The 25,264-nt window shown below is 58.8% G+C and overlaps 3 protein-coding genes across 16 annotated transcripts in view; 2 read left to right on the plus strand and 1 right to left on the minus strand.

The window, feature by feature from the left end:
• The window catches only part of ANK1 (ankyrin 1), a 70,524-nt gene extending 61,348 nt beyond the window's left edge, over positions 1 to 9,176 (plus strand). For 9 of the 14 annotated variants that reach the window (XM_069800863.1, XM_069800866.1, XM_069800864.1 and 6 more), the window contains 6 exons: positions 1,516 to 2,068; positions 2,706 to 2,964; positions 4,250 to 4,333; positions 4,579 to 4,746; positions 5,037 to 5,158; positions 6,895 to 9,176. In XM_069800863.1, the coding sequence (XP_069656964.1) occupies positions 1,516 to 2,068; positions 2,706 to 2,964; positions 4,250 to 4,333; positions 4,579 to 4,746; positions 5,037 to 5,135 (1,163 nt within the window). In that variant the 3' untranslated portion in view covers positions 5,136 to 5,158; positions 6,895 to 9,176. The other 5 variants (XM_069800867.1, XM_069800877.1, XM_069800873.1 and 2 more) reach the window with 5 other exon arrangements.
• Positions 9,177 to 9,899: 723 nt separating this feature from the next.
• Positions 9,900 to 12,324, plus strand: NKX6-3 (NK6 homeobox 3). Its single transcript, XM_069801357.1, has 3 exons — positions 9,900 to 10,351; positions 11,356 to 11,525; positions 11,602 to 12,324. Exons 1-3 carry the CDS (start codon positions 9,970 to 9,972, stop codon positions 11,830 to 11,832), a joined length of 783 nt encoding a protein of 260 aa, XP_069657458.1. The 5' UTR covers positions 9,900 to 9,969; the 3' UTR covers positions 11,833 to 12,324.
• A 5,321-nt stretch (positions 12,325 to 17,645) lies between these two features.
• On the minus strand, positions 17,646 to 25,264 carry GPAT4 (glycerol-3-phosphate acyltransferase 4). The gene is made up of 12 exons (XM_009924542.2): positions 25,032 to 25,264; positions 22,133 to 22,202; positions 21,498 to 21,795; positions 21,241 to 21,315; positions 20,710 to 20,799; positions 20,498 to 20,591; positions 19,886 to 20,001; positions 19,602 to 19,657; positions 19,183 to 19,268; positions 18,817 to 18,945; positions 18,656 to 18,735; positions 17,646 to 18,029 (listed from the first exon to the last, which is right to left on the minus strand). Exons 1-12 carry the CDS (start codon positions 25,194 to 25,196, stop codon positions 17,921 to 17,923), a joined length of 1,368 nt encoding a protein of 455 aa, XP_009922844.1. The 5' UTR covers positions 25,197 to 25,264; the 3' UTR covers positions 17,646 to 17,920.

The raw sequence follows: 25,264 nt of genomic DNA on the forward strand, positions 1-25,264 counted from the left end.
TGAGTCTCGGCTTCTGGCAGGGACCGCAGGAGGGCCCCGGGGGCAGAGCCTGGGCAGACAGATCGGGGCTGATACCTTGCCTGCCGTACCGCTGTTTTCAAAGCTCTCCAGGTAGGGTGGACAGACATTCCTTATCCTGACACGCCAGCAAGAGGTGCCCCTGGCTGTGCGAGCTGAACGGTGGCCAGGGAGCTCCCGCAGCCCTGGCTGTCCGGTCCCAGGCAGAGGGTGCCCGGGTGCTGGGACAACACCGGGGTCAGCGGCAGCGGGGACCGGGCTGCATGCGGCGGCTGCAGACCTGCGCTGCGGAGCTCTCGGTGCAGCGCTGGCTCGTCGCTCTCTCCCTCTCTGTGTCCCCTTGGTCCGCTCTCTCAAACGTGCCACCTAGTGCTGTCGGGTGCGGGTCACTTCTTGTCACCTCTCTCCTCTGAGCTCATCCTGGCCTCTCCTTCTCTCATCTTCCTCTGCTGCCTGGCTCCACTGTCTCCACCTCAGCTGAGCCCTCCGGGAGCCGCATCCTGCTCCAGCGACTGCATGTCACCAGGGACTGCCCCTCTCGTGGCTGTCGTGCTTGCAGGCGGCCAGCCCAGACCTTCTCCTCCTGCACTGCCCTGCGCTCCTTCCCTCGCTGGCCCTGCACTGCTTGCGCCCCGGCCAGGCACTCGCACGGGGGAGAGGTGTTCTTTCTGTGCTGGGGGTCCCAGCTGTCCCCTGAGCCTCGGCTGTGGCTAGGAACCCGCAGCTGCCTGGAGAGCAGAACAGGTTCTCTGCTGATCTCCAAGGATGGAAAAGGGGCTAGTGGAGGCTGGAAAAGGCTCAGGCTGGAAAAGGCTGAGCAAAGCCACCTGCGTGGGTGGGAGTGCCTGGCTTGGCTGTAGTCCATATCGGTGTGCCTGGGCTGTGCATGTGGCCCTGGGTGGATGAGGACATGACAACTGCTTGTAGCCCTGGAGATGCCAACAGGGTTGTAGGGCCCCGGCTGCATCCCTCAGGGCTTCGGGGTTGCACGACACATACCAGGGCCATCCTTCCCTGCTCGTGGTGCCACTTCCAGCCTGCTCCTCCGTGCTGCGGAGAGGGGTTGACTTTGGGAGTCAGTGCCTGCCAGACTTGGCCACCTGAACTCCAGGCTGACCGTCAGCCAGCTGATGCTGGATGGCGACTGTGGGCAGGGGCTGAGGGAGCAGGGTAGTGAAGAGGGCACGGTGTCCTGCAGCGTGGATGGTCCCGTGGACCCCAGGCCGGTCCTCCCCGCAGGGAGCGGGCAGCCCCAGGGCCTGCCCAAACCAGCCCCGGGACTCGAAGGGAGGCACGGCGGCACTTGCAGGGATCACGCGAAGGCAGCAGCTGGCTGTGAGCGCAGCCCCGCTCGGCCCCGGCCACTGGGGTCTGTGGCACGACCATGGCTGTCCTCGGGGCAGGCACCCTCCCAGAGGCTGTTTCCCTTCTCGCCCCACCGTGCTTGTGTGTGCGCGAGACGGCTGCTGGAGACGTTGCCTCTGTCTGCCCATATAGGTTACGCTTCGCTGCAGGACGAGCTGCTGTCCCCCGCCTCCCTGCATTACACGCTGCCATCCCCGCTGCGTGCCGACCAGTACTGGAACGAGGTGGCCATCATGGATGCTATCCCCATGGCTGCCACCGAGCAGGATGCCCTGATGGAGATGTCCGACATACAGGTGTGGTCCTCGGGGCTCACCCCCTCGCTGGTGACTGCTGAGGACTCCTCTCTGGAGTGCAGCAAGGCCGAGGACTCGGATGCCACAAGCGAAGGCCGGTTCCCGGGGCAGCCTCTAGCAGACGCGCATGGCCCGGACCACATGGGCTCTATGGACCTGGTTGAGGATGACACAGTGGACTCAGATGCCATGAACGGCCTGATTGACCTTCTAGAGCAGGAGGAGGGGCAGAGGCCAGAGGGGAAGATGCCAGCCGGTGATCGCCAGCCAGGGACCGGGGCGCAGGACCCAGAGAGTGAAGTCTCTTTTGTTTCAGTTCAGCAGAAGGTGCAAGCCAGGATCACGGCATCGCCTACCGTTAGCCACGTCGTGGAGAAGAGCGCGGACAGGTATTGCGGCCTGGGGCGCCGGCTTGGCCGCGGGAGGGGAGCAGAACCGCTTCGCCAGCTATTGCCCTGCGCTGGCCCAGCTGCAATAATCTCCCAGCTTTGCTTGCTTCTCCGCTGGTCTCCGGCTCTGGAGCCCGGGCATCCCCGGCAAGACAGAGCAGCGGCTCGGGCCGAGTGCCTCGCACCTCTCTGGAGATGCTCTGGAGGGCTCCTTGCAGAGCACCTGGGAGGGACCCCAGGCAGACAGCCAGGCCCCCCCCCGCATGTAGGTTGTGCTTATCAGAGCCATCTCAGCCTGCGCCGCGTCCTCCCACGTTCCCGGCGGCGCAGGTCCTGTGAGGTCCCTGGCAGAGCCCCGCCATTCTCCGCAGCGTTGCCTTAGACCCTCGGGGTGGGCAGGGAGCGTGGCAGGGAAGAGACCCGTGCCCTTTTGTGCATCTGCGGTTTGCGCTGCTTGTGCCGGGCGCCTGGCAGTTGCCGTGAGCCGGGGAAGCCCAGCGCCTGGCGGGGTGCAGGCTGCGCCGGTGTGCCCGCCGGAGGTAGGCTGGTGCTCAGGGTGCAGCACTCCATGGCAAAGCTGACTGCCTCTCTCTCTCTGTCTCTCTCTCCCTGTTCCCTGTCCCTTTCCGGTGCCCAGGCTGAGGGACTGGAATGCAGAAGGCTCCTTTATCTCCTGCCTACAGGACCTGACAGCGGGCTCCTGGCAGGAGGGGGTCACCCGAAGGCTGCTCCTGACGCACACCACGGCCTCCGGGGCACAGGGCCAGGAGCGAGAGCAGGTCCTGGTGCCGGCCGTGGAGCTGATGCGGGTCAGCTCCGCAGAGGACAGCGACTGGCAGCCCCAGCACCCCATGGGCGGCTGGCAGGAGGAGGCAGACAGCGGCTTCTTTGGGCAGGTGAGGGGAAGAGCAGGGGGACCTGGCCCCACAGGAGGTGGAGAACCTGCGGACCACCCTTTGCCGATCCTGCCGCGAGGCCAGCCGAGCAGACGAGGTGCTGGTGGAGGCACAAGTCTCCTAGCACGCTTTCTGCCCCCGGGGGTGCCTCTCAGCCCCGTGCCGTGCTTGATATCTGAGCTCTTGCTCTCCATTTATAACCCAGCCGGCCTCCCTGCCTGCTTCCTTATTGAGGATCTGCCCTGGCCGCCAGCCCAACAGCCTGCCGGAGCCAGAAATAGAGCTGGTCTGGGGGCCGGGCTGGGTGGTGGGCATCCCACCACGGCCGCGTGGAGCCGGTGGGTACAAGGTGAGGGCAAGCGCCTTTCCCCAGCCCGGGCATGCACGGCCACGCTTGGAGGTGGTTGCTCAGCTCTGCCGTGCGTTGTCTCCCCAGTCACGTGCGATTCCAGTGACACTCCAAACCCCCGGCTCCTGCCCGGGACTTCATTTGCCCTTGCCCTCCCACCACAGCCGGGGACGACAGGTTGTTGGCAAGCCGACAGCTGACGGAGAAGAGGGGACAGGGCTGTCCCCGTTAACTGCCTGGCTGGGGACGGGGGGTGCTGTCACAGTCCTGGCCCCGTGACTTTGACAAGCTGTGAGCCCAAAGGACAACCCCACCTGCCCGCTCCCTTCTCGCCACCCACAGCCAGCTGAGCTGCAGCAGCTAGGGTTACAGCAGTCCTCCTGCAGAGCCAGGGCACCGAGCAGGGCAGGCTGCAGACCCACAGCCTTGCTCCTGTCCCAGGGGGGCTTTGCCCCTTCCAGCCTAATAGCATGGCTTGGCTCTGAGCGGTGGGCTCAGACCCCGCCGGGCACGCGTGCAGCCGCGCAGGCTAAGGAAGGATGTGGGCTTTCCTGGCCCAGTTGCTGATCGCGCTGGTGCTGCTGGCCTTCTTTCTGGTCAGCTGCCAGAACGTCATGCACATCGTCAGGGGCTCTGTTCGCTTTCTGCTCAAACACGCCCACCGCGAGCTGGACAAGGAGCTTGGGGAGAGCCAGGGGCTGGCGGATGACGAGGAGGCTCTCTCCACCAGGGTCGTCCGCCGGCGCGTCCTTGTGAAGGTAACGAGCAGGGAGCTGAGAGACCAACCCCCGGGGCAGATGCAGAGGAAAGCAGTGAGGGGACAGGGCAGGGTGGGAGGCAGAGGCCGTGGGGTGCGTGGTTAGGTGTACTGTTCCGCTTGCAAAGGGGCTCCGCTCACCCCGCTGAAATGCCCTGATGTCCCTCCTGTCACCGCAGGGGAACGAAGTCCTTCATCTCCCCGGACAGCAGGTGACTGAGGAGCAGTTCACAGATGATCAAGGCAATATCATCACCAAGAAGGTGAGTGATCAAACGCATGCCGCAGCCTTCGTCCTCTCCCCTCCACCCCGCTGCCCTCCTCCTCCCTGCAGCCCGGGCACCCGCGTTCCCGCCGTCTTCGGTTACGGTCACAACGCTTCTCCGGCCAGACCCTGCGCGCGGGACAAGGGCTGCACGTCGTGTGGGGTTCGGGGCCAAACTGGGCAAGGAGGGAGGCTTGGTGCCCCGGGGCTAGCTGTGATGCCCAGCTGCGCGGGTCTCCGCAGGTCATCCGGAAAGTGGTGCATCAGCTGGGTCCTGGTGATGCAGATGACAGGCAGGAGCAGGAGGAGCTGATGCTGGAGGGCTCCCTGCAGGAGCCCCAAGACCTGGAGGCTGAGGACGATCACTTCATGAAATACTCCATCCTGCACCGAGACGGTCTGGGGGCCAAGGTACAGTGTGGCTCAGAGCCCTGCCTTGCAGGCACCCTGCCCAGGGCCAGCACCACCTCTGCGGGACTCGCAGGCTCTGGGGCTCCGCCACCCTCTGTCCTTTCTTCTGCCCTGTTCTCCTCTCCTGTTTCCCCACTAAGGCTTCCAGGGGCAGCTCTTGCCCACTGCACCAGTCTTCTTGCTCGGTGTCTTCTGCCAACTGACTCTGCCTTTCCCTCTCCTGTCCTTTTCTGTATGTCTGTCTGTTCACCTGGGTGATGTCCTGCTTCCTGCCCCTGCGGCTTCCTCAGGAGGAGGTGCGAGTGCGTGTCCCGAAACCAGAGGTCTCCGGGGGCAGGATGGGGGCTCAGATAGTGAAACGAGCCAGCCTGAAAAGGGGGAAGCAGTGACCCCTCAAATGGCCTCTTTTGAGGTAACCCCACCTTTGCTCTTCCTTCTATCCCAGCTCCCCGTGCTGCTGCCTGCACTGAGCTGCTGGTCATGCCCATCCTCCTGGGGAAAAGTGTAACAGGGCTGTGCCCAGCTCTCAGTCTGCGGAGAGGGGTTGCTGCGCTGCCACAAAATGCTGAGGGTGGGCAGCGGCGTGCCCCTGCCGCTAACCCACTCCCGGGCTCAGGTGCAATGGGCGCGGGGTGCCCGCTCCGCTGTGGCCACAGTGCCAGGGGCTGCTACTGCAGTCACAGCACCCTGGGTACTCGGGGTAAGGGTCCCCAGTGACAGGGCCACGGGATTGTTATTCCTGGTTATGCTGGGCTACAGCAGAGGGATGATCTTTAACCAAAACCACTCCAGGGAGCGGATAGCGTTTGCGTGGGGTCTGAGCAGAGCTGTCCCCTTCGTGCACTGAGCACTAACCGTGCAGCCTTGTGGTGCCCCTGCCTCCCCTTCCCACGGGGTGCAGCCGGGCACCGGCAGAGCTGTGAGCTAGATGAGGGGTGTCACAGTTTTCCTAGGCCATGGCCTGCTGCCTCCGCTCGCAGCACTGCTGCTGGGAGATGCAAGAGGCTGCCACTGCCAGCCACGCATCGTGGCACGAGAGGGCGGCAGTGAGGTCTGCTGAAGCTCCCGCGACCAGGAAAGGGGGTGCAGGCCACGGCAGGATGCTGCTGGTGGGCATCAGGGATGCAGGAGTGGCAGGGTGTAGGAGCATGATGCTTGTAGGGGTTGAGGGCAGGGGACCCGTCTTTGGCCCAGGATGTTTCTTCCATTGATCCCCAGCGTGAGCACTGGATCATCCCTTGAGTCTCGCGCATTCCCTGCTCCCCCCCCCGCCTTCCCTGTTGAGTGGGATTTAGACCAGGCTCCGGGCAGGGTGCTCGGCACAGCACACTTGGACCCAGCTGCATCATTGTTTTCTGCACCCTCGCTGCTGAGCTGGCAGCGCAGCACTTGGGGGAAGGGGCTGCACGCCTGCTCCCCCACTGCCAGGCGCTGCCTGAGCCGGGGAGGAGGCTGCCAAGCAGCGGCGGTTGGTCCTCTGGCCTCTGCTGTACATGCATGGCTGCGTCTGCCCGTCTCTCCTCCCTCTCCCTCCTCTCTCTGCCGTGTTCGTCGGCTCTCTGCGGGTGCTCGACAGTCCAGAGGCTTGTGCTTGTGGACACGTGTTCATGCAGACCGTGTCCCCGCACCTCCCGCCTGCCTTGCTCCCCAGACGGTTGCTCTTGCTGTTCTCCAGAGCGCGTGAAAGTGTGTGAAACGGTGTGCGATGGGAATGTACGGGGTCTTCCCCGCTGCTGTGAGAGTGCGGTGCAGTCGGTCACCCTAGCTGGATGGGGGCTCAGGGCTGGCCTTTTCTATCCCAGAGCCTACAGCAGCCCTGCCAGCGCCTTCCCAGTGCCACACTGCGTTTGGTGCAGCTCAGCTTCTGCTTGTTGCTGCTCTCTGTGAGCTGGGACAGCACCACTAATACCATCTATGCTGTTGCTGCTGGTTCTAGGCAGGCACTCATAGGTGCTCTGTCACTGTCTCTCTTGACACCCCCCAAAACTCATCTCGCTGTAGCTGGGCAGGATGGGTGCATGTGGGACAAGCACAGGGTGCAGAAGGGGCTGGGACTGCCATGTGCCTGGCTGGTCCCAGCCTTTCTCCCAGCTGTGCCACCATGAATGCCTGGTAACCCCATCTCTGTCTCTCCCTGTGTCTCTCCAGGATCTCACCTCAACACCAAACCACTGAACTCCACACATGTTCTGACACATACCTGAGAAGAGAGGAGAGGAAAGCAGAGAGTGGAGGGGAGCAGGGCTGGCTGTACATGTTTCTATAGGCTAATGGCATGATTTCTGTATGAGACATACTTACCGTCCTATCCGCATGACTGACTGACTGCAAGACGCATGAGCTACAGTACTTAAAACTGACGGAGGGGCCTCCGTCCCTGCCCCACTGCTGCCAGGAGCCCAGAGACAGCAGCACGCACCGGGGGCATCCTCCCACCTCCTCCGGGAGGCAAAAGCTGGACTGGCAGAGGGAAGGAGACTCTACCCTCGCACGTTCGTGTGTGTAAACGCATCCCCATGCCCGTGCTCCAGCTGCAAGAGGGAAGCTGGGGCGGCACGGCGCTGCTCACCGAGGAAGGAGAGGGGCTTGACTCCCCCCCCCCCCCCCCCCCCGCCATCACCTGTGCTGCCTCTGCTGGACTCGCTTCTCATCCCTCTCAGTGAGTGTTGGGTTATGGGGAGGGCAGCAGTTGCCAGGGGGGTGTGCGAGAGGAGGGTCGCAGGGAGCGCATCTGCCCTGGGCAGAGGGGCTGGCGCAGGGCTGCCCTTCCTCTCCCCAGCACGTTGCAACGTCTCCCGCCAGGGCAGGGCTCTGGGCTGAGCACTGAGCTCGTTGCTTGTGTCGAAAGTGTAAACTGTACAGCAATCAGCCTTGTGTATATGAACCAATAAATACTATGCAAACCCCTAGGGACACTCTTAGCAGTATGTACAAAGCACTAACAGCTCTGCTCCCAAATACCTCTTCAGGCTGCAGGACGGGCAAAAACCTTTGGAGTACGTGAGCAGCTCTGGCGAATGGAGCTGGGAGGCTACGGGAGTAAAAGGGCAGCAGACTGCCCCTGCCCTGTGCCCCCTCCGGCTGAGCCTGGTCCCTGCCTGGCCCGAAGAGAGGGGCCCACAGGCGCAGTCCCGTAGGCCTGTCCGCGGTGCGAGCCCCAATTTGTGTTGGCTCCAGCTGGCGTGAAGCCGTAAGCCTGCGCTGAGGTGCTTGGGGCTGGCCAGGGAGGCTGGGTAGCGAGACAGAGCACGGGATGCTTGTGCCACACATGGGGTTGCGCCTAGCTCTACTCAGCACAATATCTGCTCGGGAGATGAGCCAGGAGCTGGCAGGAGCCGGCAGCCCCGCACCGCACGCCCCGTGCAAGGGCTTTGCGGGGTCCCCTGGCCTCCCTGCAAGGGCACAAATGAGGAGAGCTGGGTGACCCCGTGGATGCTGACCCTCGCAGGACCAATCCCGGAGACTTGGGGGGGGGGCTGCTCCCCTGGTGGCAGCACTTTGGCCAGGTGAAACCCCCTGCTGCAGCAGCCTGGCCCCCCCCGGGGGCCAGCTGCTCTAGCAGGAGGGCAGAGACGGGCAGAGCTGCCCAGGCAACTCTGAGGCGTGCGGGAGGTTGAATCCGCTGCAGCACTCAAGCAGGACGCAGGTAGTGGCAGTAGGTGCCGTGTCCCCGACTCTGTCCTTTACCTAACCGACGTGGGGGGCCTGGCCTTTGTAGCACAGTCGTGTGGGGGACCCCCCCCCGCTCTTTCCCCTGGAGGTGGCCACGGAACTGTTCCGCGGGGCACGAGTTTGTTGTCTGCGGCCGCGTGCAGAACGAGCCCCCCTCCAGGTTCTGGCCATGGAATGGCGGCCCTGGTGGGGCAGCCCCTGTCTCGCGGCAGGCACGACTGCCGGGAAAGCCCCTGGCTCCCCTGCAGTCGGGAAAAAGCCTAGCTGCAGCAAAGCAAACGACCCAGCTTAGCCTTGGAGAGCAAAGCAACCCCTTCCCCACCCCAAAGTTGAGCCATCTAGGCACAGAGTCTCCATCCATCACCCTCGCTGTGTACGATAACCTCCCCAGACCCACCGCGACAGCAGACTCCGTAGCATCACCGTAGAGTTGTGTGTGGGTCCTGTGCTTTGGCCTTGTATACGCCTTAGAGAATGTGCTGTGCTGCAACCGTGCCAGGCACCTGCGGTGACATTGCTTTGCGCTCAGATTGCTCGTAGGGCTGGTAGGGGGAGGCTGCACCCAACATCGAGCCTAGAGAATGCTGCAGTCTGCACACTAGAAGCTTTTTAGAAGTTTTAAAGATTACTTTTATTTCCTTTTTTTAATTGTTATGGAAACAAGCCTTTTGGATCTCCCTGTCTTAGCCCCTGATGTATAGATCATTTCCCTGTACACCAGCTATCGGACTATGAATTAATAAAGAAACCAACACAGACCGCGTCTCGTCTCTGCTTTTCCAAGGGTGCGGGGAAGACTGAGCCTCCGGGGTGCACGGCTGGGGGGGGGCGTGGGGGGGTCCCCCTTGCCAGGAGGACACTCGCAGGGGGGCTGGCAGCAGTTTGTGCTCCACCGCTCGCGGGGGAAGGCCGTGAAGAACACGCGGACCCCCCGAGCAGATCCCGGGACCGATCCGGTGGCGAGCAAGCGGCCGCCCGGCTGGTGCCATCGGCGCTCTGTGCCGCTGCGGGGGGGTCCTCCGAGCCTTGGGGGGGGGTCTCCGAGCCCTGGGGGGGGTCTCCGAGCCCCGGGGGGGGGTCTCGGAGCCCCCGTGCCCGGCGCTGTCCAGCGCCCGCCGCGTCCCCCCGCCGCCGCCACCGGCTTTCAAAGCGCAATTTGTCTGGGCCGGGCCAATCCCAAACTGGTCCTGCGACTCAGCCAATGGCAGCCGAAGCCTCGGCGAGCCGGCCAATGGGAAAGCCACCTGCAGCCTGCCGGCCAATGGGAGCCCCGTATTCTAATGGCCCTCATCTTTATCAGAGAAATGTTGGCTCTTCCCAAGCCCAAGTTGAGTGTCCGGTGCTGGTGCCACCTCGGCGGGGTCAGCCAGGGCCGCCCCACCAGGCCCTGCCCGTGGCCGTCCTCCCACCCGGGGCCGTGGCCCCCCCCCCGGCCAGCCTGCCAGGCTCCCCGGGGCCCGGTAGCCCCCCTCCGGGGCCGGTGGGTGATGGGTCGGCCGTCGCGACGCCCGCGGGGAGCCAGGTTCTGAGGGTCACCCAAGCGCCGGAGCCATGGACGCCAACCTGCCGGGCACTTTCCTGCTCAACGGTCCCTCGCTGGGGCCTTTCCCCGAGGCCAAGGCGCCCGTCTGCCAGTACTCGGTGCAGAGCTCCTTCTACAAGCTGGGCCCCCCCGGGCTTGGAGCCCAGCTGGCTGCCGGCACCCCCCACGGCATCTCCGACATCCTCAGCCGGCCCGCGGCGACGCCGAACAGCGGCCTTCTCCCCGGCTATCCCCACGCGGGCGGATTTAACGGACTGAGCTCCCCGGGCGTCTATTACGGGCCCCAGGTGGGGGCCCTCCCCAAGGCCGGCGGCGAGTACCTGCCGCGGGGCCGGAGCTGCTGGGCAGAGGCGGCCCCGGACTGGCGGGGCGGCCGGCAGTGCGGCGGCCGTAAGTACAGCGGGGCTGGGGAGAGAGGGTGGGTGGCGGGTGGGTGGGTGCCGCAGGCGGTGGGTGCCCCGCAGCCTCCCAGGCCACGTCTTCTCCATCGCCCGGCGCGAGGCACGGCTGGTCGCCCCGCGGGCTGCCCCAGGACGGTGGGAACGGCCCCGGAGCCAATGCTGCTGGACCTCAACCTGCCACAGAGATTTCGGCTCAAGAGCAGGGGCAGCTCCAATGGCAGGGATTAACTCTTTGCTTAGCCCCCCCAGGCAAGCCACAGCTTGTTCCGGCAAGGACAGGCAGAGCCCGCCGTCCCGCAGATCTCCCCGTCCCTCCGGCAGCTTCACTGGGCTCAGTGCCCAGCCCGGCTCGGGGCAGAGACAGGCAGGATGGCCGGAGAGCTGGCGGGGGGATCGCAGAGCACGTTGCTGCCGTGCTGGAGGGTGGGTGGGGTGGGTGCACCCACTGCCCTGTGGGGAGCCCCAGGAGGCTCTGGGCCAGGGGCTGGGTGCAGCTGCTCGGCACCTGCAGCCACGGTCCCCTTCCCACCTCTCCAGGTGATGCCCTTGGAGCAGACGGGTCAGGCAGCTCGGCCATCCGCTCCTGGCACAGCTACGAGCCAACCAGCTCTGCCTGCCTTCCTGTCGTGCATCCTGCAAGGTGTGGGGCACAGGGGCACGGTGTTCCCAGTGCCGCGTGCCTCTGGGGTCATGCGCTGCTGCTAACGACCCTTCCCCTCTCAGCACAACAAATTAGCGCTGTCCCCGAGCGGGAGATGCACGGCACGGTTCTGGCTCTACGGGGCCCGCACAGAGGGCAGCTCAGCCCTCCTGGGATGGGGCTGAAGCCTTGAAGCCCGAATATGGTTTTAAGTTGGAGGGAAGCCAGCGTGGAGGGACTCTGTGGCTGCTGGCGGGCGCGCCGGTGCCGTTTTTGGGAAGGGGAGAGCTGCCCAGAGCCGCGCGCTGCAGGGAGCCCGGGTGCTCACCTGCCTCCCTCCTCCTCTCCCGCAGCCCCTGCTCACCTGGCCGACAGCATCCACAAGAAGAAGCACACGCGCCCAACCTTCACGGGGCACCAGATCTTCGCTCTGGAGAAGACTTTTGAGCAGACCAAGTACCTGGCGGGTCCGGAGAGAGCACGGCTGGCCTATTCCCTTGGCATGACTGAGTCCCAGGTGAAGGTGAGTGTTGGTCCCCGCGTGGCACGGGGCGCGTGGCGTGGCGGCTGCTAACCGAGCCGGGCCCATGGGGCGGCAGGTCTGGTTCCAGAACCGACGGACCAAATGGAGGAAGAAGAGCGCCCTGGAGCCCTCCTCGTCCTCGCAGCGGGCGGGGGGCTCTGGCGGAGAGCGGGCGGCCTCTGAGACCGAGGACGACGAGTACAACAAGCCCCTGGACCCAGACTCGGATGACGAGAAGATCCGGCTGCTGCTGAGGAAGCATCGTGCGGCCTTCTCAGTGCTGGGCTTGGGCACGCACAGCGGCTGAGCACCGGCACAGCCCACCCCTCTGGGTCTTGGGGTGCCTGGCCCGGCTGCCTGCTTCCTCCCAGGGGGGTGACACCCCCCCCCGCCCCAGCAGATGCCCGGCTGTGAGGCCGGGGCGGCTGCTGCCCCCCTCCTGGTGGCTCCTGGCCAGGGATCACGGCTTGCGGGGCTGGGAGCAGCATGCGTGGGCAGCGTCAGGCACGGCCGTGCTGTCGGCATTGATGAAATAAAGGTCCCGGCCCCAGCCAAGTCCCAGCGCTTGCTTCGTGGGCGTGCGGTCCAGGGTGCCCTCATGAGGCTGGGCCGGAGAAGGGGCTGGGATAGCACGTATGGGGCAGGGTCTGTGTGCCAGGCAGGGGAAGGGGCTGTGGCCGTGGTGCTGTGTGTGGGGCAAGAAGAGCCCACGGGAGCGATGCAGCCTTGGGGACATTTCCCAGGGTTTTCCCCAGTTTGGGCGTGTACCGGCAGCAAGAGGTGCTGGTTCAAAAGTCACTTGTTGGGGCCTCTTGTTGGAACCTCTTAGCAGCAAATAAATATCATTTATCTTAACGGTGTGAGTGAGAGCCCATTCACCTGTCAGGGCTGCAGGATTGATGTGGCGTCAATAGCCCCGGTGTGTTTGCCTGCCAGCCTGGTAGGTCCCTCCGCCCCGTGCAGCAGAAGCTGCGTGTACACACGCGTGTGTGCACGTGGGTCTGCACGACCCCTGCTCTGGCTCCCCATGGCTCAGCCCTTGCACGCCGATGGTGGGTGCCGCATCGGACCATCTCTCCCCAGCCGCTCGGGATGCCAAAGGGACTCCTGCTGGCACGGGCACACTGCTGGGGGCCTGGCAAGCTCGGCAGTTGTTCAGCTGAGAGGCAGCTAAGTGCCAGTCAGGTGTGAGCAAACAGCCTGGCTGTTCTTGGGAAGGAAATCGATAGGAGATAAGGTGCTGCTGGCCCATCATATAGTGATTAGGAGCGTGGCACAGGCACGGAGAAGGTGCTGGTGGCTGCAGCCCAAGCTGCCCTCCCCTGAAGCCACAGGCAGCATCAGGACAGGCTGGTGGCCGAGTCCATCCCTGGGGACGGCCAAAGCCCCCAAAACACTGGGGCTTTGCAGCAGCCCCAAGCACCAGCCTTGCGGTGTGGAGCCGTGGTGTGGGGCTGCAGACTGCCACCGTGCCACCCATCTGCCTGGGCCCCCAAGGCCCACATTTGGCTTCAAGTCCTCTCCAATCCATCACTTTTCACCATGTGCTGGGCTGGGGGAACTTTGCAAGGAGCCCTGACCGCTCGGCAGCACTTTCCCAGGGCTTGGGGAAGACTGATCTCCCCCCAAAGCTCCCTGTCCAGCCCTGCAGTAAGCGTGGGGCTCGTAACACTTCCCCCTCAGCCACGCAACCCCTCTGCTGCCTTGATGGGACAAATGCCAGTGGGTGGCAGAGCTGATGGACCCTTTGCAAGGACACGGGAGGCCAGGTCCCACGGGCAGCGCGGTGCACGGGGCTCGGTGGAGGCTGTGTGCCCCACGGGCCCCGGCCCCGTGGCAGGGCTGGGAGAGCCACGTCACCGTCCATGGGCAGAGCCAGCACTCGGCAGGAGCAGGCTCCGCACGGCGGGAGAAGTGAGGGGCTGCTGTTGGGATATTTTTTTGACATTTTCTAAGCTGCCCAGCGTGGCTGACAATTTTTAATGTACTAACTGCCTGGTCCAGTGAGCTGATTAATTGGTGCTGTGGAGATCAATACAAAACAGAAAATTAAAACAATTTTAAAGTGATTAAGTAGTTTAACACCTGTCTGATGCCACGTCAGGGCTGGGAGACAAATAAAGCGGGTGGCAAAGGGCCTGCTGCAGTCGGGGAGAGTGACAAATCGCAGCCGCAGCCTGGCTGCCCCGTGCATTCCCCGCAGCCGGATAGGTCCCCGGAGCAGTGGCCAGGGCCACCCTCCTCTCCTGCCCGCCGCTGCTGCCGCGGTCCCGCTTCCCACGCACACGGCTCCAGCCGCTTGCCGCTGCGGCTCGCTGCAGCAGAGCGGTCCCCAGCCGGCGCTTGGGGTCTCGACAGGGTGCACGGAGCCCGGTCGACGGCAAGCGGCGACGCTGCCCTCCCCAAACCTGCCTTGTGCCCAGTGGCAGGGGTCTGCCTGGCTTTGGGCAGCCCTGGGGCATGCGGGCAGGTCTCCCGGCGCGTTTCGGCAGGGCTTGGGGCCAGCTGCTCCGGGGGCGTGTGGGTGCGAGCGCAGGCAGGGCGGCCTGGCAGGCAGATGGATAGCAGCTCCGCTTCAATTCTGCATCCCTTTTCTCCCAGACAAACCCCGTCGGATTTTCATAAATCAAAGCGCCACACTGTTTAATAAAAATTTATTGACTTACAAGTGATTATTTATCAAAAGGCCATTAATAGCGGCTCTGGGAATGATGTGCTACTGGGTGGTGCGTGGAGACTAATAGCAAATCAATGCCAGCATCCGGGCAGAATGCATATGAGGGCCCCTGGCCCCAGTGGGCTGCATGGCTGCTGCAGCCGGAGCCAGCAGCCCCTACCCCGTGGGCCGCCCAGTGCTCCCCCCGGTTATTTATCGCTTACAAATGAAATGATCGATACTTTTAATCTAGAGCTAAATTTATTAACTTTCTCATCGGAGGGAGACATATTGACTGGGGGCATGGGAAGGGGGAGCCGAGGAAAGATGGATGCGTGCCTCCTAACCTGTCCAGCCAGCTCCCTGCCTGCTGCGGAGCATCCCGGCAGCAGCAGGGCTGCTGAGGCTGGTCCCCAAGCACGGTGTGGTGGTTGGAGGTCCTGCAGGGCTGGGGAAGCGGGGAAGGCTCCTGCACAGCACCACGGCATCTCTGACAAGGGCTGGGGGAGCGAGCTGTGGGCAGAAGACTTGTTCTGGGCACCCACAGGCAGTTCTGAGCACCTGGGAATGTGGGGAGGTGCTGCTGCAGGCACCGGAGAATGTGAGGACTGCCCCGTGGAGACCACCACCCACACTTGCAGGGGCTGCGGAGGCATGTTTGCATGGTCCAAAGGTGATGCTGTGCTCCCCCCAGCCCCAAGACGACAGTTCTGGGTGCACAGCCCAGGAGGAGAGGAAGGGTGTGGGTGAGTGGTCGAGAGCATGCTGCTGGCTGGGGAAAGGCGAAGGAGAGCCTGGAGACCCTGCCCAGGCAGCGATGCCCACATCCCCAGCCCAGGGCTGTGTCCCTGGCTGCAGCTCAGCACCTGGGGAAGGGTCACCCACAGCACCCAGAGAGCGTGGAACTGCCTGGGCACCCCACGGCTCTCTAGGGCCCGGGCACATCCCCCAGAGATGGCCAGACCATGGCACAGTGCGGGGTGGGGTGGTCCTTAGTCCAAACGGTCCCCTGAGCAAGGCAAAAGCTTTGCAAGCCTTGGGGACAGAGCAGCAAAGCTCAGACAGGCAAAGCTGGGGCTGGATCAGGCCATCACCCCTGCCAGAGGCTGCCATGGAGGTCAGCAGTAGCTTTTTCGGCAAGCAGGTGACTCAAGAAGGAACTGGAGCAAATACAGTTAGTAAAATGTTATGATTACATGGTATAGGCAAGTACTACAGGGTAACACACACCTGCTTGGTAACTGAAGCTTAACCATGCTACAGGTTAACGCCCATAATGCATGTGCTATACCCAGCATTTCTTATACAACTAAAAGCTGATGGTCAAAAACTGCACAAATGTAACAACTGGCAGGGAGGTAAGGGTTGCACTTTTCTTTTCTTTCTTTTTTTTTTTTTAAGGTAGGAAAGCAAGAGCCCCATTGGTTAACAGACACGGATGGAGGATTGATGAACTGGTGTTAGGAGCTGTACCTAGTAAGTTGGGTAAAACAAGTAAACCAAAATGCTGGTGAATAGACCCTTAATGCCATTATAAACTCCTAATGAAGGAGGGGTCCTAGCCTGGGTGATGGAGATACCTTAGTAACAAGCAGTTGTTTTGTCTTCTATCAGTAGCACAGGAGCATAAGCAATACACTTCAACCCTGTGGATGTTGTTAACTATCTCCTACTTGGCTTCAGCTGCTTTTGTTTTGTTATCATCTTCGGTGAAAGGAAAAGACACCAGGCTTTGCTTCTTTTTCTTCTCCCCAGCCCCCACCCCACCTAGATCAATTGCCACAGCTGAAGTTGGGCAGAAGAGAAGAATATGAAATTGGGGTAACAGTGAAAAGCATAGGGCCAATAAGGGTGTCTCTATCACCAAACAAGAACAGCCTGGCTTCTCCTGGTGAGGCTGGATGGTAATGGTGATCATGTCTAACAAATCACTGATAATTGAATGCAATGTTTGTGTAGGTAACGTGTCTCTGTGTGTATATTTATAAAGGATCGTATTTTGAGCACTACAAGAAGCAAAGGTAAATCAATTCAGTATAGAAATATTTCCCATAACTGTACCTTAATAGATCATATGCTATTAAGTGTAGCTTTACATCACTGTGAGTAAGGAAGACTGTCCCCTCTCAGGTATTGTACTGGAAACACTTTAGTTTATTTGTATGTAAGTTAAGTTGATGGTCCTGGGGTAAGTGGAAAATAGCACACGGTGGAAAATGGGGTTCCTCAACTACGAGGACAAGTTGTGCATATCCTGCTTGCACATTATGTGTGCACAGGTAGAGACGACCTAACTGACCCAAAAGAAGGGTTTTGAAGCCACTAACAATGCAAAGCAGGGAGGTCGCACAGAACTGAATAATGTAGGTGAGGATATGTGCATTATGTCTCCTGGGAAAGGTTAGGGGAGTTTCTGGACTCTCTGTTACTTTCTTTTCTGTGTCCCTCTTTCTTGATAGAACCATGTTTTACCTACATAAAAACAAGCAGGAAGTAAACTACCTTGAATCCATGTTGGTAGCTAGTGCAGGGAAATTCAAATCTAAGGACACTTACACAGAATAGCTGTCCTAACCTGGGGGTAGCAGATGCTGTCCCCCAACAAACACCACTCAGTGTACAAAGGAGGCACTTAAGTATTGCCTTCTCTAGCATTCCAGAAAATGCAAGCAAGCTTCTGCAAGCAGCAACAAAACAGCATTTGCTTATTAAGAGCAGGCAGAGGACCCAATGAAAAGTGCTAAAATTTGTAGGAACATAAGGATAATTGGAAAGTTCATGGGATGAATGCTCAAATGCAAGTTGTTTTACTGAATAATACACTTGCAGAGCTGAAAGGGAAAGGGGTACCACCTCTAGCACAAGATTTCACTTTCCTTGCAACAAGCTGAGATTATGTATGTGCGTGTTGGTGCACAACAAGATCAGATCCCATCATTTCCCTCACTAGACATTTGAAAGGGGATCTCCTGCCCCGGCCACGGAGTCTCAGATTCTCCCACCCGCACTGGGCTCCCACCATAGCACATAGCAATTCCTCAAGAGCCCCGGCTGCCACACGAGTAACAACTGCCTGGCAACTTGCAGTTCCAGGGGATAGCGGGAGGCTTCCAAGGAGGATGATCCTCACCGCTTGAGGAACCCCAGCAAAGAGACTGTTACTCAGATGCTGGAGGAGCAATGGTCTGGGTCAGGCTATGGCAGGAGGGTGGCAAAAGGAAAAGGAAAGGTTTCTCCTTCCAGAGGCAAAGCTGGAAATGGCCCGAGAGACCACATACTGCTCCTAAGGGGTTTGTGCTGCAGACGTGAGAGGCACAGGCTCATGAAGACTCCCTTGGTTGTCAAGGCAGCTAATTTCAGTGCAGCTCACCAGTTTCTGTGCCGTGGGAGACTTGTGACTGACACACATGCACATCAACACACCAGTCTTCCCCCTGGGCCTGTAAACACCATATGGAAGCATATGACACCATAAGTGTTTCATTTAATATTGCCCCTGCAAGGGGCTTCACTGTAACAGTAATAAGAAGGCATCTTTGCCAAGAACTGCCCAGGGCCTAAAGACTCTAGGCAGTAATAGTGCCTCTGGGAAGGAACAGCCAGAGGATGAGGGAGCAAGTCCAAGCAGCTCTGGAGTAGCCAAAGTCCAAAGATTCGGAGCTGCTTCAGGCAAGACTTGGCTCATGCTGGAGGCAGAAGGCTCTGGCCAGGCCCAGTAACAGTGCTGGAGGCAGAGGGCTCAGGAGCGACTCCGGTCTTCATGGTTGCCTACAATCATTTTGCTGTAGAGTTTCTGTTGCTCCTCCTTGAATGTGTCTTTCACCTTCTCCCTCTTCAGTCCTCCATCCCTGGGGAGAGAATTGTACCATCAGAGTGGCTGCAGGTGTGCACTGTCTGAAACTTCAGTTGGGGCTGCTCAGAGCAGGTCAGAGCTCCCGCAACAGTTGGACAGCTACACTTGCACCTTACATTGCCAGGGTACACACACTGCAGACCAACCCTCCCCAACGGGAGTTACTTTCACACCTTGCTCTGCCAGGGGCTGCACCCACGGCCCCACACTGTGCTCAACACAGCAGCTCTGTCAGAAGCATGAGCTGCTCCGACACCACTACAGTAGACTGCCTCGAGTCCCTCTGCCTCCCAGGCTCTGAAGATCTCAGTGCCTCAAAAAGGAAGTTCCTAAGCTCAACCCACTTTGCTGAGCAGCATAAAGTCAGAGCCAGGGCATCCCAGTGCAAGCTGGAATCACAGAATGAAGCCCTGGTGCCCAACGCACACAGCAGAAGCAAAGACTTTGGTCCCTGCTACCGAAGAGCAGTTTTGGAGGTCACAGGCAAAGAATTATCTCCATTTCTCCATAGGCTACTATGCCCAATGCGAGACACAAACTTAGCTCTACAGCCCACGAGCACCCAGGACCCAGGATCAAGGAACCCTGGCACCAGGAAGAGAAAGGCCTGCCTGGACTCACCAGAGCAGATCCACGAGGCCCCCCTGCCTGGCAATGGCTGACTTCACACGATTGGCAAACTGGACAGCGTCCTCTTCGGGCTGTGGCAAAATAACACTGTTCAGCAGGAGCAAAGGGCCAAACAGGTAGCAGATTAGATAGGCCACGTTCACCTTACTTACCTGCCTGGTCATTGGGGGCAAGTACCAGACACTGCAGACAATGGCCCAGCTGGTCATCATCCTAAGGAGGTAGGTTACCATGCCATACTTGCTGCTGTTCCAAAAGGCATCTCCAAACTGTGGGTCATACTAGAGAGGCAGAAGAGCTCATGAAATTCAGGCGGTGGTTGCACCCTCCCTGAAGCTCCAAATTCCACCCCAACTGCAGCTATAGGCCAGCCCTCCCAGAGCACTACGCGGAGTGACCTCAGCTTCCCCAGGCCCTCAGACCAGGCTGTTGACCCAGCAGTGCCAAGACTGGGCTGCCAAGACTAAGCTCGCACACAGAGGGCTACTTGTGCTCTAAGAATGTTTGCCTTCTCATACCTTGATGGCTACAGGGTAAACTGTGGCTCCAATTTCAAAGCTCCCCTTTTTGAACATCATCACAGATGTGTTGTTGATGCAGGTTCCTGTAAGAGGCAAGCACAATCTTCTCAGCTTCCCTTTGCAAGTCAGTTCAGAAGTCTAAGCTATATACCTAAGGGCTAGGCCACAGGCACCCAGCAACTGCCCCCTAACGCTCCAAACCCTGTTCTCTGTGTGCATAGGATGTGTCACCAGGACATCATATATCTGACTTCCACATTCTGGGTTCAGCCAGCTCTGAAGATGCAAAGTCCCCTTTGCCTCAGTGAAGGGTCTCAAGGCCCTTGGCTGTGTAAGAAGGGAAGGAACAGAGATGTGGTGCTGTCCCAATGTGCCCTCTCCACCAGGTGCTTGTCTGGCCTTGCTCCACGACTCACCTTCCGGAAAGATAAGAATAGGCAGTTTGCTCTTGTCCTGGACGTGCTCTGTGAGCCTAAACAGAAGAGTGTCACCCATTAGCACAGGGCACAGAAGTTATCACTAGCAATCCCCACAGCATACAGTGCTTATCCTGCAGTCACTGGGGACTGTCTGGGTGCCAGCAACAGTGACGCAGTCTCCCAGCACCCGTGAGGCAAGGCAGTGTCCTCGCCCAAGGGAAGTGGGCAGCCTCCCCCTTCCCAGCCTCCAGACCTCCCGTTGCAGCTAGCAACTGTCACACCTTTTGGCGACGAGGTGACGATCTTTGACCTCAGAGCGTTCAAACCAGACGTGGGGGCAAGCTTTCACCATGGCTCTCTGTATCACACCCATAAGCCCTCCGTGGATCTGACCCACCTGAACAGGGCAAGAAGACACAAGTTACAAGACCTGGGGACACATGAAGGCCAAGGCAGCTCCTAGCTTCACAACCAAGTTGAGGTTCGTCTTTCTAGCCCTGCCCTGGAAAGGCTGAGAGGAAAAGCCCCAGGCTCTGACTGGAGGGACAGATGTAGCAAGCCCCAAGCGCTTTCCACATTGCAGGAGATGCAGCTGGGGAAGTGCTTTGCTATTCCATGGATAGCAAAGCCCAGAGCTCTACTTGCAAAGCAGTGCTCAGAGACCCCCGGTGCTCTGAGTCCCAGGCCAAGCTCGCTGGAAAGCCATGCACAACAGGGCATCTGTGCACAGGGTCTGAGAGTGCCCTGCGATGTCATGCAGGGAAAAGTAGTTCTGCATGCTCAAAAGCCTCTTGCTGCCTAATCCTTGTCACATGCAATAGGCTTGCTGCTGCTCCCACCACACATGTGGCCAAGACCGGCAGGCAGAGCTGGGGCTGGGGTGCAGACCTTACCATCGCGTAGTAGCCATCACTGGCCAGGATGATCACATCAATGGGAGATGTGTGATTGGCCACGCAGATGCCTCCATTTCGGGGTCTGTTTTCTCTGAATGCAAAACAAAGGTACAGATGAGGACAGAGGAATGAAGCGTGAGGCCTGCAAGAGGCACGGCATGGAGCAGCTAGTGGGAAGGGACACCCCGCAGCAGACAGTGCCTCCTTACCTGTCATGGTAGGTGATGATGGCTGTGAGGGCACGCACACAGATCCGGTAACACATCAGGTGGACATGCTTGCTCAGGAACTCCTTACACCTGCAGCCCAGGACAGAAACCATCACCTCCCAGTTCTACAGTCTCCCCTGTAATGACGCCACTCAGCCCAGCTGCCCCAGCCATGAGATCCAACCGAAACTTCACATCTCTCCCACAGAAATGCATCTCGTCCTGGGTTTTGCCATCAGCTTACGACCACTGATTCTTAACTCATGAGACCCAAATATGGCCTTTGCTCTTTTCTGTTGCTATTCCTTTCAGAGCCCAGGGCTGAGCGCTCTTCCACAGGCTTAGTGCTCACATTTAGGCTCTTTGTTTACAATTACAGGGTGTCTGTTCCTGAGAGGCTACAGATGCCAGGACCACCTGCCTTGTCTGCAGCAGGCAGAACAGATAGGCCTTGCAGGAAAACTTCAGGATTATCAGGTCTCAAACTGCACAGGGGCCTCCCATCCCCTCTTCCCTTAAAGACAAACTCACCTTCCATTTGGCAAATATCCCACCACTGTAGTACCAGTCACCAACAAGCTGATGCCAGTAAACGCCAGGGCTATCCTGCAGAAAGAGGGAAGCTACACGCTAGCAAAACCAGGCCACAGGCCCTACTCATCAAGTAGCCCGTCTCTCCTGATCATGTTGAACAGGGTCCGTGGGGCTTGGAGACCAGTTGCACCTGCTGCAGTGGGAACAGGCCATCAGCACCATCTCAGCAGGCAGATTCCCATAGCAGCACTCACCTGAGGGGCAGAAGAAAGCAGTAGCGGATGAGCACACCCAGTCCCCAGAGTACAGTGAGGCGCAGGCTGATATACTGGAAGTTGTAGTTGGTCCTGCTGAGCAGATTCCAGGACTCCAGCTCTTCAGCTGAGAACCTCTTGGTCACTTCATCATCCATGATGGTCTCGATGCCTTTGCGGCAGAAATAGAAGACATCCGAGAGCTCAAACTCAGGGGTGTCCAGGGCTTTGCCACTGCCACTCCGGCGGATCTCCTTGATCTCCTCTTCCAGTGACGTTGGCTCCTTTGCAATGATACCTGCAACACACCACAGGCAGCTCTGAGCAAAGTGCGACTTGCCCGCTCAAAGACAGCTGAGAGCCAGGGCCCTTACTTGCCTGCCCTCCACAGGACCCCCCTCCTTTCTCCAGTCCAGATGGGCATAAACCAGTCCTCCCAACTATCTAGAAATGAAGCACTCCCTGGGTGCTTCCTTCCCCTTCCTCAGGAAAGGGACCTCTCCATAGGTCCCCCCAATCCACCTACATGGAAAAGGCTTCCCAGCATACCTGAGCTGCTCAGAGACACCACATTTACCCCATCTCCCAAAAAGAATTTTGAACTTCATATGTACCCATGCAGGGCAGGATCTCACCATTGACATAGGGCTTGTATAATGGATGGTTCTTCTCCTTGGCACCACGCTCTATTCTCAGTGTTGCCCACTGCAAGAGACACACATGACAAGCAAGAGTCACAAGGCCTGTAGGCAGCTCCGCGTCATACACTACCCTTGTTTTACAGTTGACTTCCAGGGAACCCATGGTTAAGGGGAGAAGATGGGGCTAAAGCAGGAGGCTACCATACAGAACTGAGTGAGTGAACACAACTGAACTGAGGCAGAAGCAGAGACTCGCCTGGGAGGAACATTTTTACAGCAGAGATCTGCCTGCAGTGGGACAAGAAGACTGATGGGGAGGTGACTAGCACAGGCACAGGACAGCCACGACGTGCACAAGTTTGTGTGCCATTCTGCACAGCAGAGACCCAGCAGGAAGCAGGGAGTGCCAGAGGGAAGAAGAGTGCTCAGTGGTGAGATGGCACAGCAAGATTTTCTGCAGACTCCTTGTCCTGTAGGCTCTGCTGCACCTGGCATGCGGTTGCTACTGCACAGCTTCTGGGTGGACCATGCATCCTGCTGGGGTGGTCCGCATCACAACGCAAGAAGCTGATCATGGGACCGGTGCTATTTTTCAACCCTCATTTCTTCCAAGCTCAAAGCAGAGACTGTGTTTTCAGGCTGCTGCTAAAAACATCAGGCTGCTGCTAAAAACATCAGGCTGATGACGGGATGGGACCTCTCCCTCCCCGATTCAGCCAACAGCTGCTGCTGCTTCTCAGCTCACCAGTCAGTCCAAAACAGCAGCAGCAAGCACCCTCAGACAGCGCTCTGGCAGCCGGCTGCCAAATCCCACACCCAGACTACCTGTTATCCACAGAAATCTCTCTCAGCTAATTCTCAAGGGCAACAGCAAAAACTGCAGGCTGGATTTCTGGCCAGTCTTCCTGTCTGCCCTCCAAGTAACTCTCTCAGCCTCAGCTCTTCTGCACTATACAGGTCTGGGAGAACAAGCTTCTAAAGGTGCAACATGCTTATTGCTCCAGGCTACCTGCTCCATCAGGGATCTGTGAAGAAGCGGAAGCCGCTGGGAACTCCTGGCATCCCGTTCTCAGCCCATGCCAGCATCAGATCAGGAGGCAGCGATGTGGGAACACTAATTGCATATAGAGTGTCCGGCTCATCTAGCAGCCTCCTCTGCCAGCAGAAGGAACTGCAGGATTGCAGAAGATTGTCTAGACACTGCCATCCCAGGAGAAGTCAGAAGAGGAGCTCTGACCCAGCAGGAGCTGGGCAGCCCACAGAGAAGGCATTCCTCGCAAGCCCAGCCCGTCTCTATCCTGACTGCAGTAGCAGAAAACCCAGACTCCCACCTGGGAAGCACCAGGCAGGTGTCCCTCACCACCAACAGAGATGTGCAGCCGCCATCCCAGGGCCCGCAGCTCTGGCTGTGTCCCACAAGCTGCCAGACTCGAGTGCTGCCCCTCCAGTTCACAACACTGGCCTCTAGAGCTGGGAAAATCTTTTGGGTAAGTAACGCTCCCCAAAAATACAATTCTGCATGATCAAACCTAGTGAGTGAATTTTCCACCAAATCTGTGAGCCGTTGTGCCAGAGTGCTCCTCTCCCCCACCACAAACATTCTTTGATAAAAGCTGAAATAGACTTCAAAGTCTTTTCAGAAAAAGTTTCAAGATTAAACACCAAAATAGGTGTTGATATTAAATGTTCCTGAACTGAAAAAAGAAAAAATGAAAACAAGGTGAAAAGTTCCATTTCTGATAAACCAAATTTATTTTTTTCTCCCAGTTCAGTCACTAAAGTTGAAGTCAGGTCTTCAGACATCTGTGTTAATGAAGCACATCACAAAGCCCAGGGTCTTCCCATTCACACCTCAGGCTTTGGGGAGGACTCAGAGTTTAAAGAGCTGAACGTTGCAAGCTCCAGGGCTGCCTTCCCAAGCCAGCCAGTACAGAGATACTCCTGAGGAAGACCAGCCTTATTCAGACAGCAGTAGCTGTACCATAAATCCTTTAGCAGCTTGAACTGCACATTTTAGAGCCTAAAACCTCCCTATCAAGCAGCGGACACCCCTTTTCCTTTTGCTTATCTTCCAGGGTAAGGTGGCGTAGGCTGTATCTACTAGGAGTTTGGCAAAAATTCTGGTCTCACCAGGGGCTTGCTTCAAGGAGAGGCGTTGGCTGTGAGACAGCCCATAAAATTAGTCTGCCAAAGGCAAGCAAGGGAACAGCATGACCCCAAGCTGGAAAATTCCACTTGGCCTCTCTGTGCCAAGAGGGTCAGCAAGGGCTGCTGGTCGTCCTCAGAGGCTGCAGGTCCAGACATGGCTGCTGGGCTCAGCAGATAAGCAGGCGGCACTCTGGGACAGAAAGGTGTTGAGAGCTCTGGGTTCTGGCCACAGATTGCTCAGGGCTTGCAGTACAGGAAGTCCTGCCTTACCTCCTGCTTTTGCTTCATCCAAACATGTCCTGGAGAGGAGCAGGCTGCTGATTGCAGCCTTGTCGCTCCCCATCACACCCTACACCCCTTTTGGCTTCTTTCCACATTGAACTGTAACAGCACTCTGCCTTGCCTAGGACATTAACCCATCCAAGCACACGCCTCCTCTCAGCACATCTACAGATCCTATTGTACTATTGCATACTTATGGGCCACACTATCCTACTACTTTACTTGAAGACTTACTGGATTAATTACAGGGAAAAAACAGCCTAGGAACAGAGATCTAGTGAACTGCATTCAGCTGAGATGACCCAAACGGGTCACCTGGCACCCGCACACGTCACCAACAAACCAACCTTCCACCCCAGTCATCTGCAATGCTCTGCTGAGGGGCAAAAGCCTCTCTTCCTGGCATGACCACGCTTGACAAGATCCCTGTAAACACACAGAAAATTCTGAAAACATGACTTACCTGAAAAACCTTTAATAAAGTTTTCATGTAAACCTTGCGGATGCCAAAGGAGACTCCAAAAATTGCTGGCACAATGATGAAAACGAGAAGCAGAGTGAAGAGGACAGTTATGGAAATCCCCAAGAGATTAACAACCAGGCTGTCAAAGGGGAGCAGGAGGAACATGGTGAAGGGCCCAGGCAAGGCTGGTGCCCTGCAGCCAGACAGAAGGGCTGCCCGCAGTGATTAACCAG

This window comes from Haliaeetus albicilla, chromosome 13 (assembly GCF_947461875.1).
Source record: "Haliaeetus albicilla chromosome 13, bHalAlb1.1, whole genome shotgun sequence".
Taxonomy (NCBI): Eukaryota; Metazoa; Chordata; class Aves; order Accipitriformes; family Accipitridae; genus Haliaeetus; species Haliaeetus albicilla.

Excerpts from the sequence above, each read along its gene's own strand:
- NKX6-3 (XM_069801357.1), top strand. The coding sequence starts at position 9,970 with ATGGACGCCAACCTGCCGGGCACTTTCCTGCTCAACGGTCCCTCGCTG. Across the intron at positions 10,352-11,355 it reads CGGCCGGCAGTGCGGCGGCC|CCCCTGCTCACCTGGCCGAC; the intron begins GTAAGTACAGCG and ends CCTCTCCCGCAG. Across the intron at positions 11,526-11,601 it reads TGACTGAGTCCCAGGTGAAG|GTCTGGTTCCAGAACCGACG; the intron begins GTGAGTGTTGGT and ends ATGGGGCGGCAG.
- GPAT4 (XM_009924542.2), bottom strand. The coding sequence starts at position 25,196 with ATGTTCCTCCTGCTCCCCTTTGACAGCCTGGTTGTTAATCTCTTGGGG. Across the intron at positions 19,658-19,885 it reads CGTCACCTCGTCGCCAAAAG|GCTCACAGAGCACGTCCAGG; the intron begins GTGTGACAGTTG and ends TCTTCTGTTTAG. Across the intron at positions 18,736-18,816 it reads TGCCCCCAATGACCAGGCAG|CCCGAAGAGGACGCTGTCCA; the intron begins GTAAGTAAGGTG and ends ATTTTGCCACAG.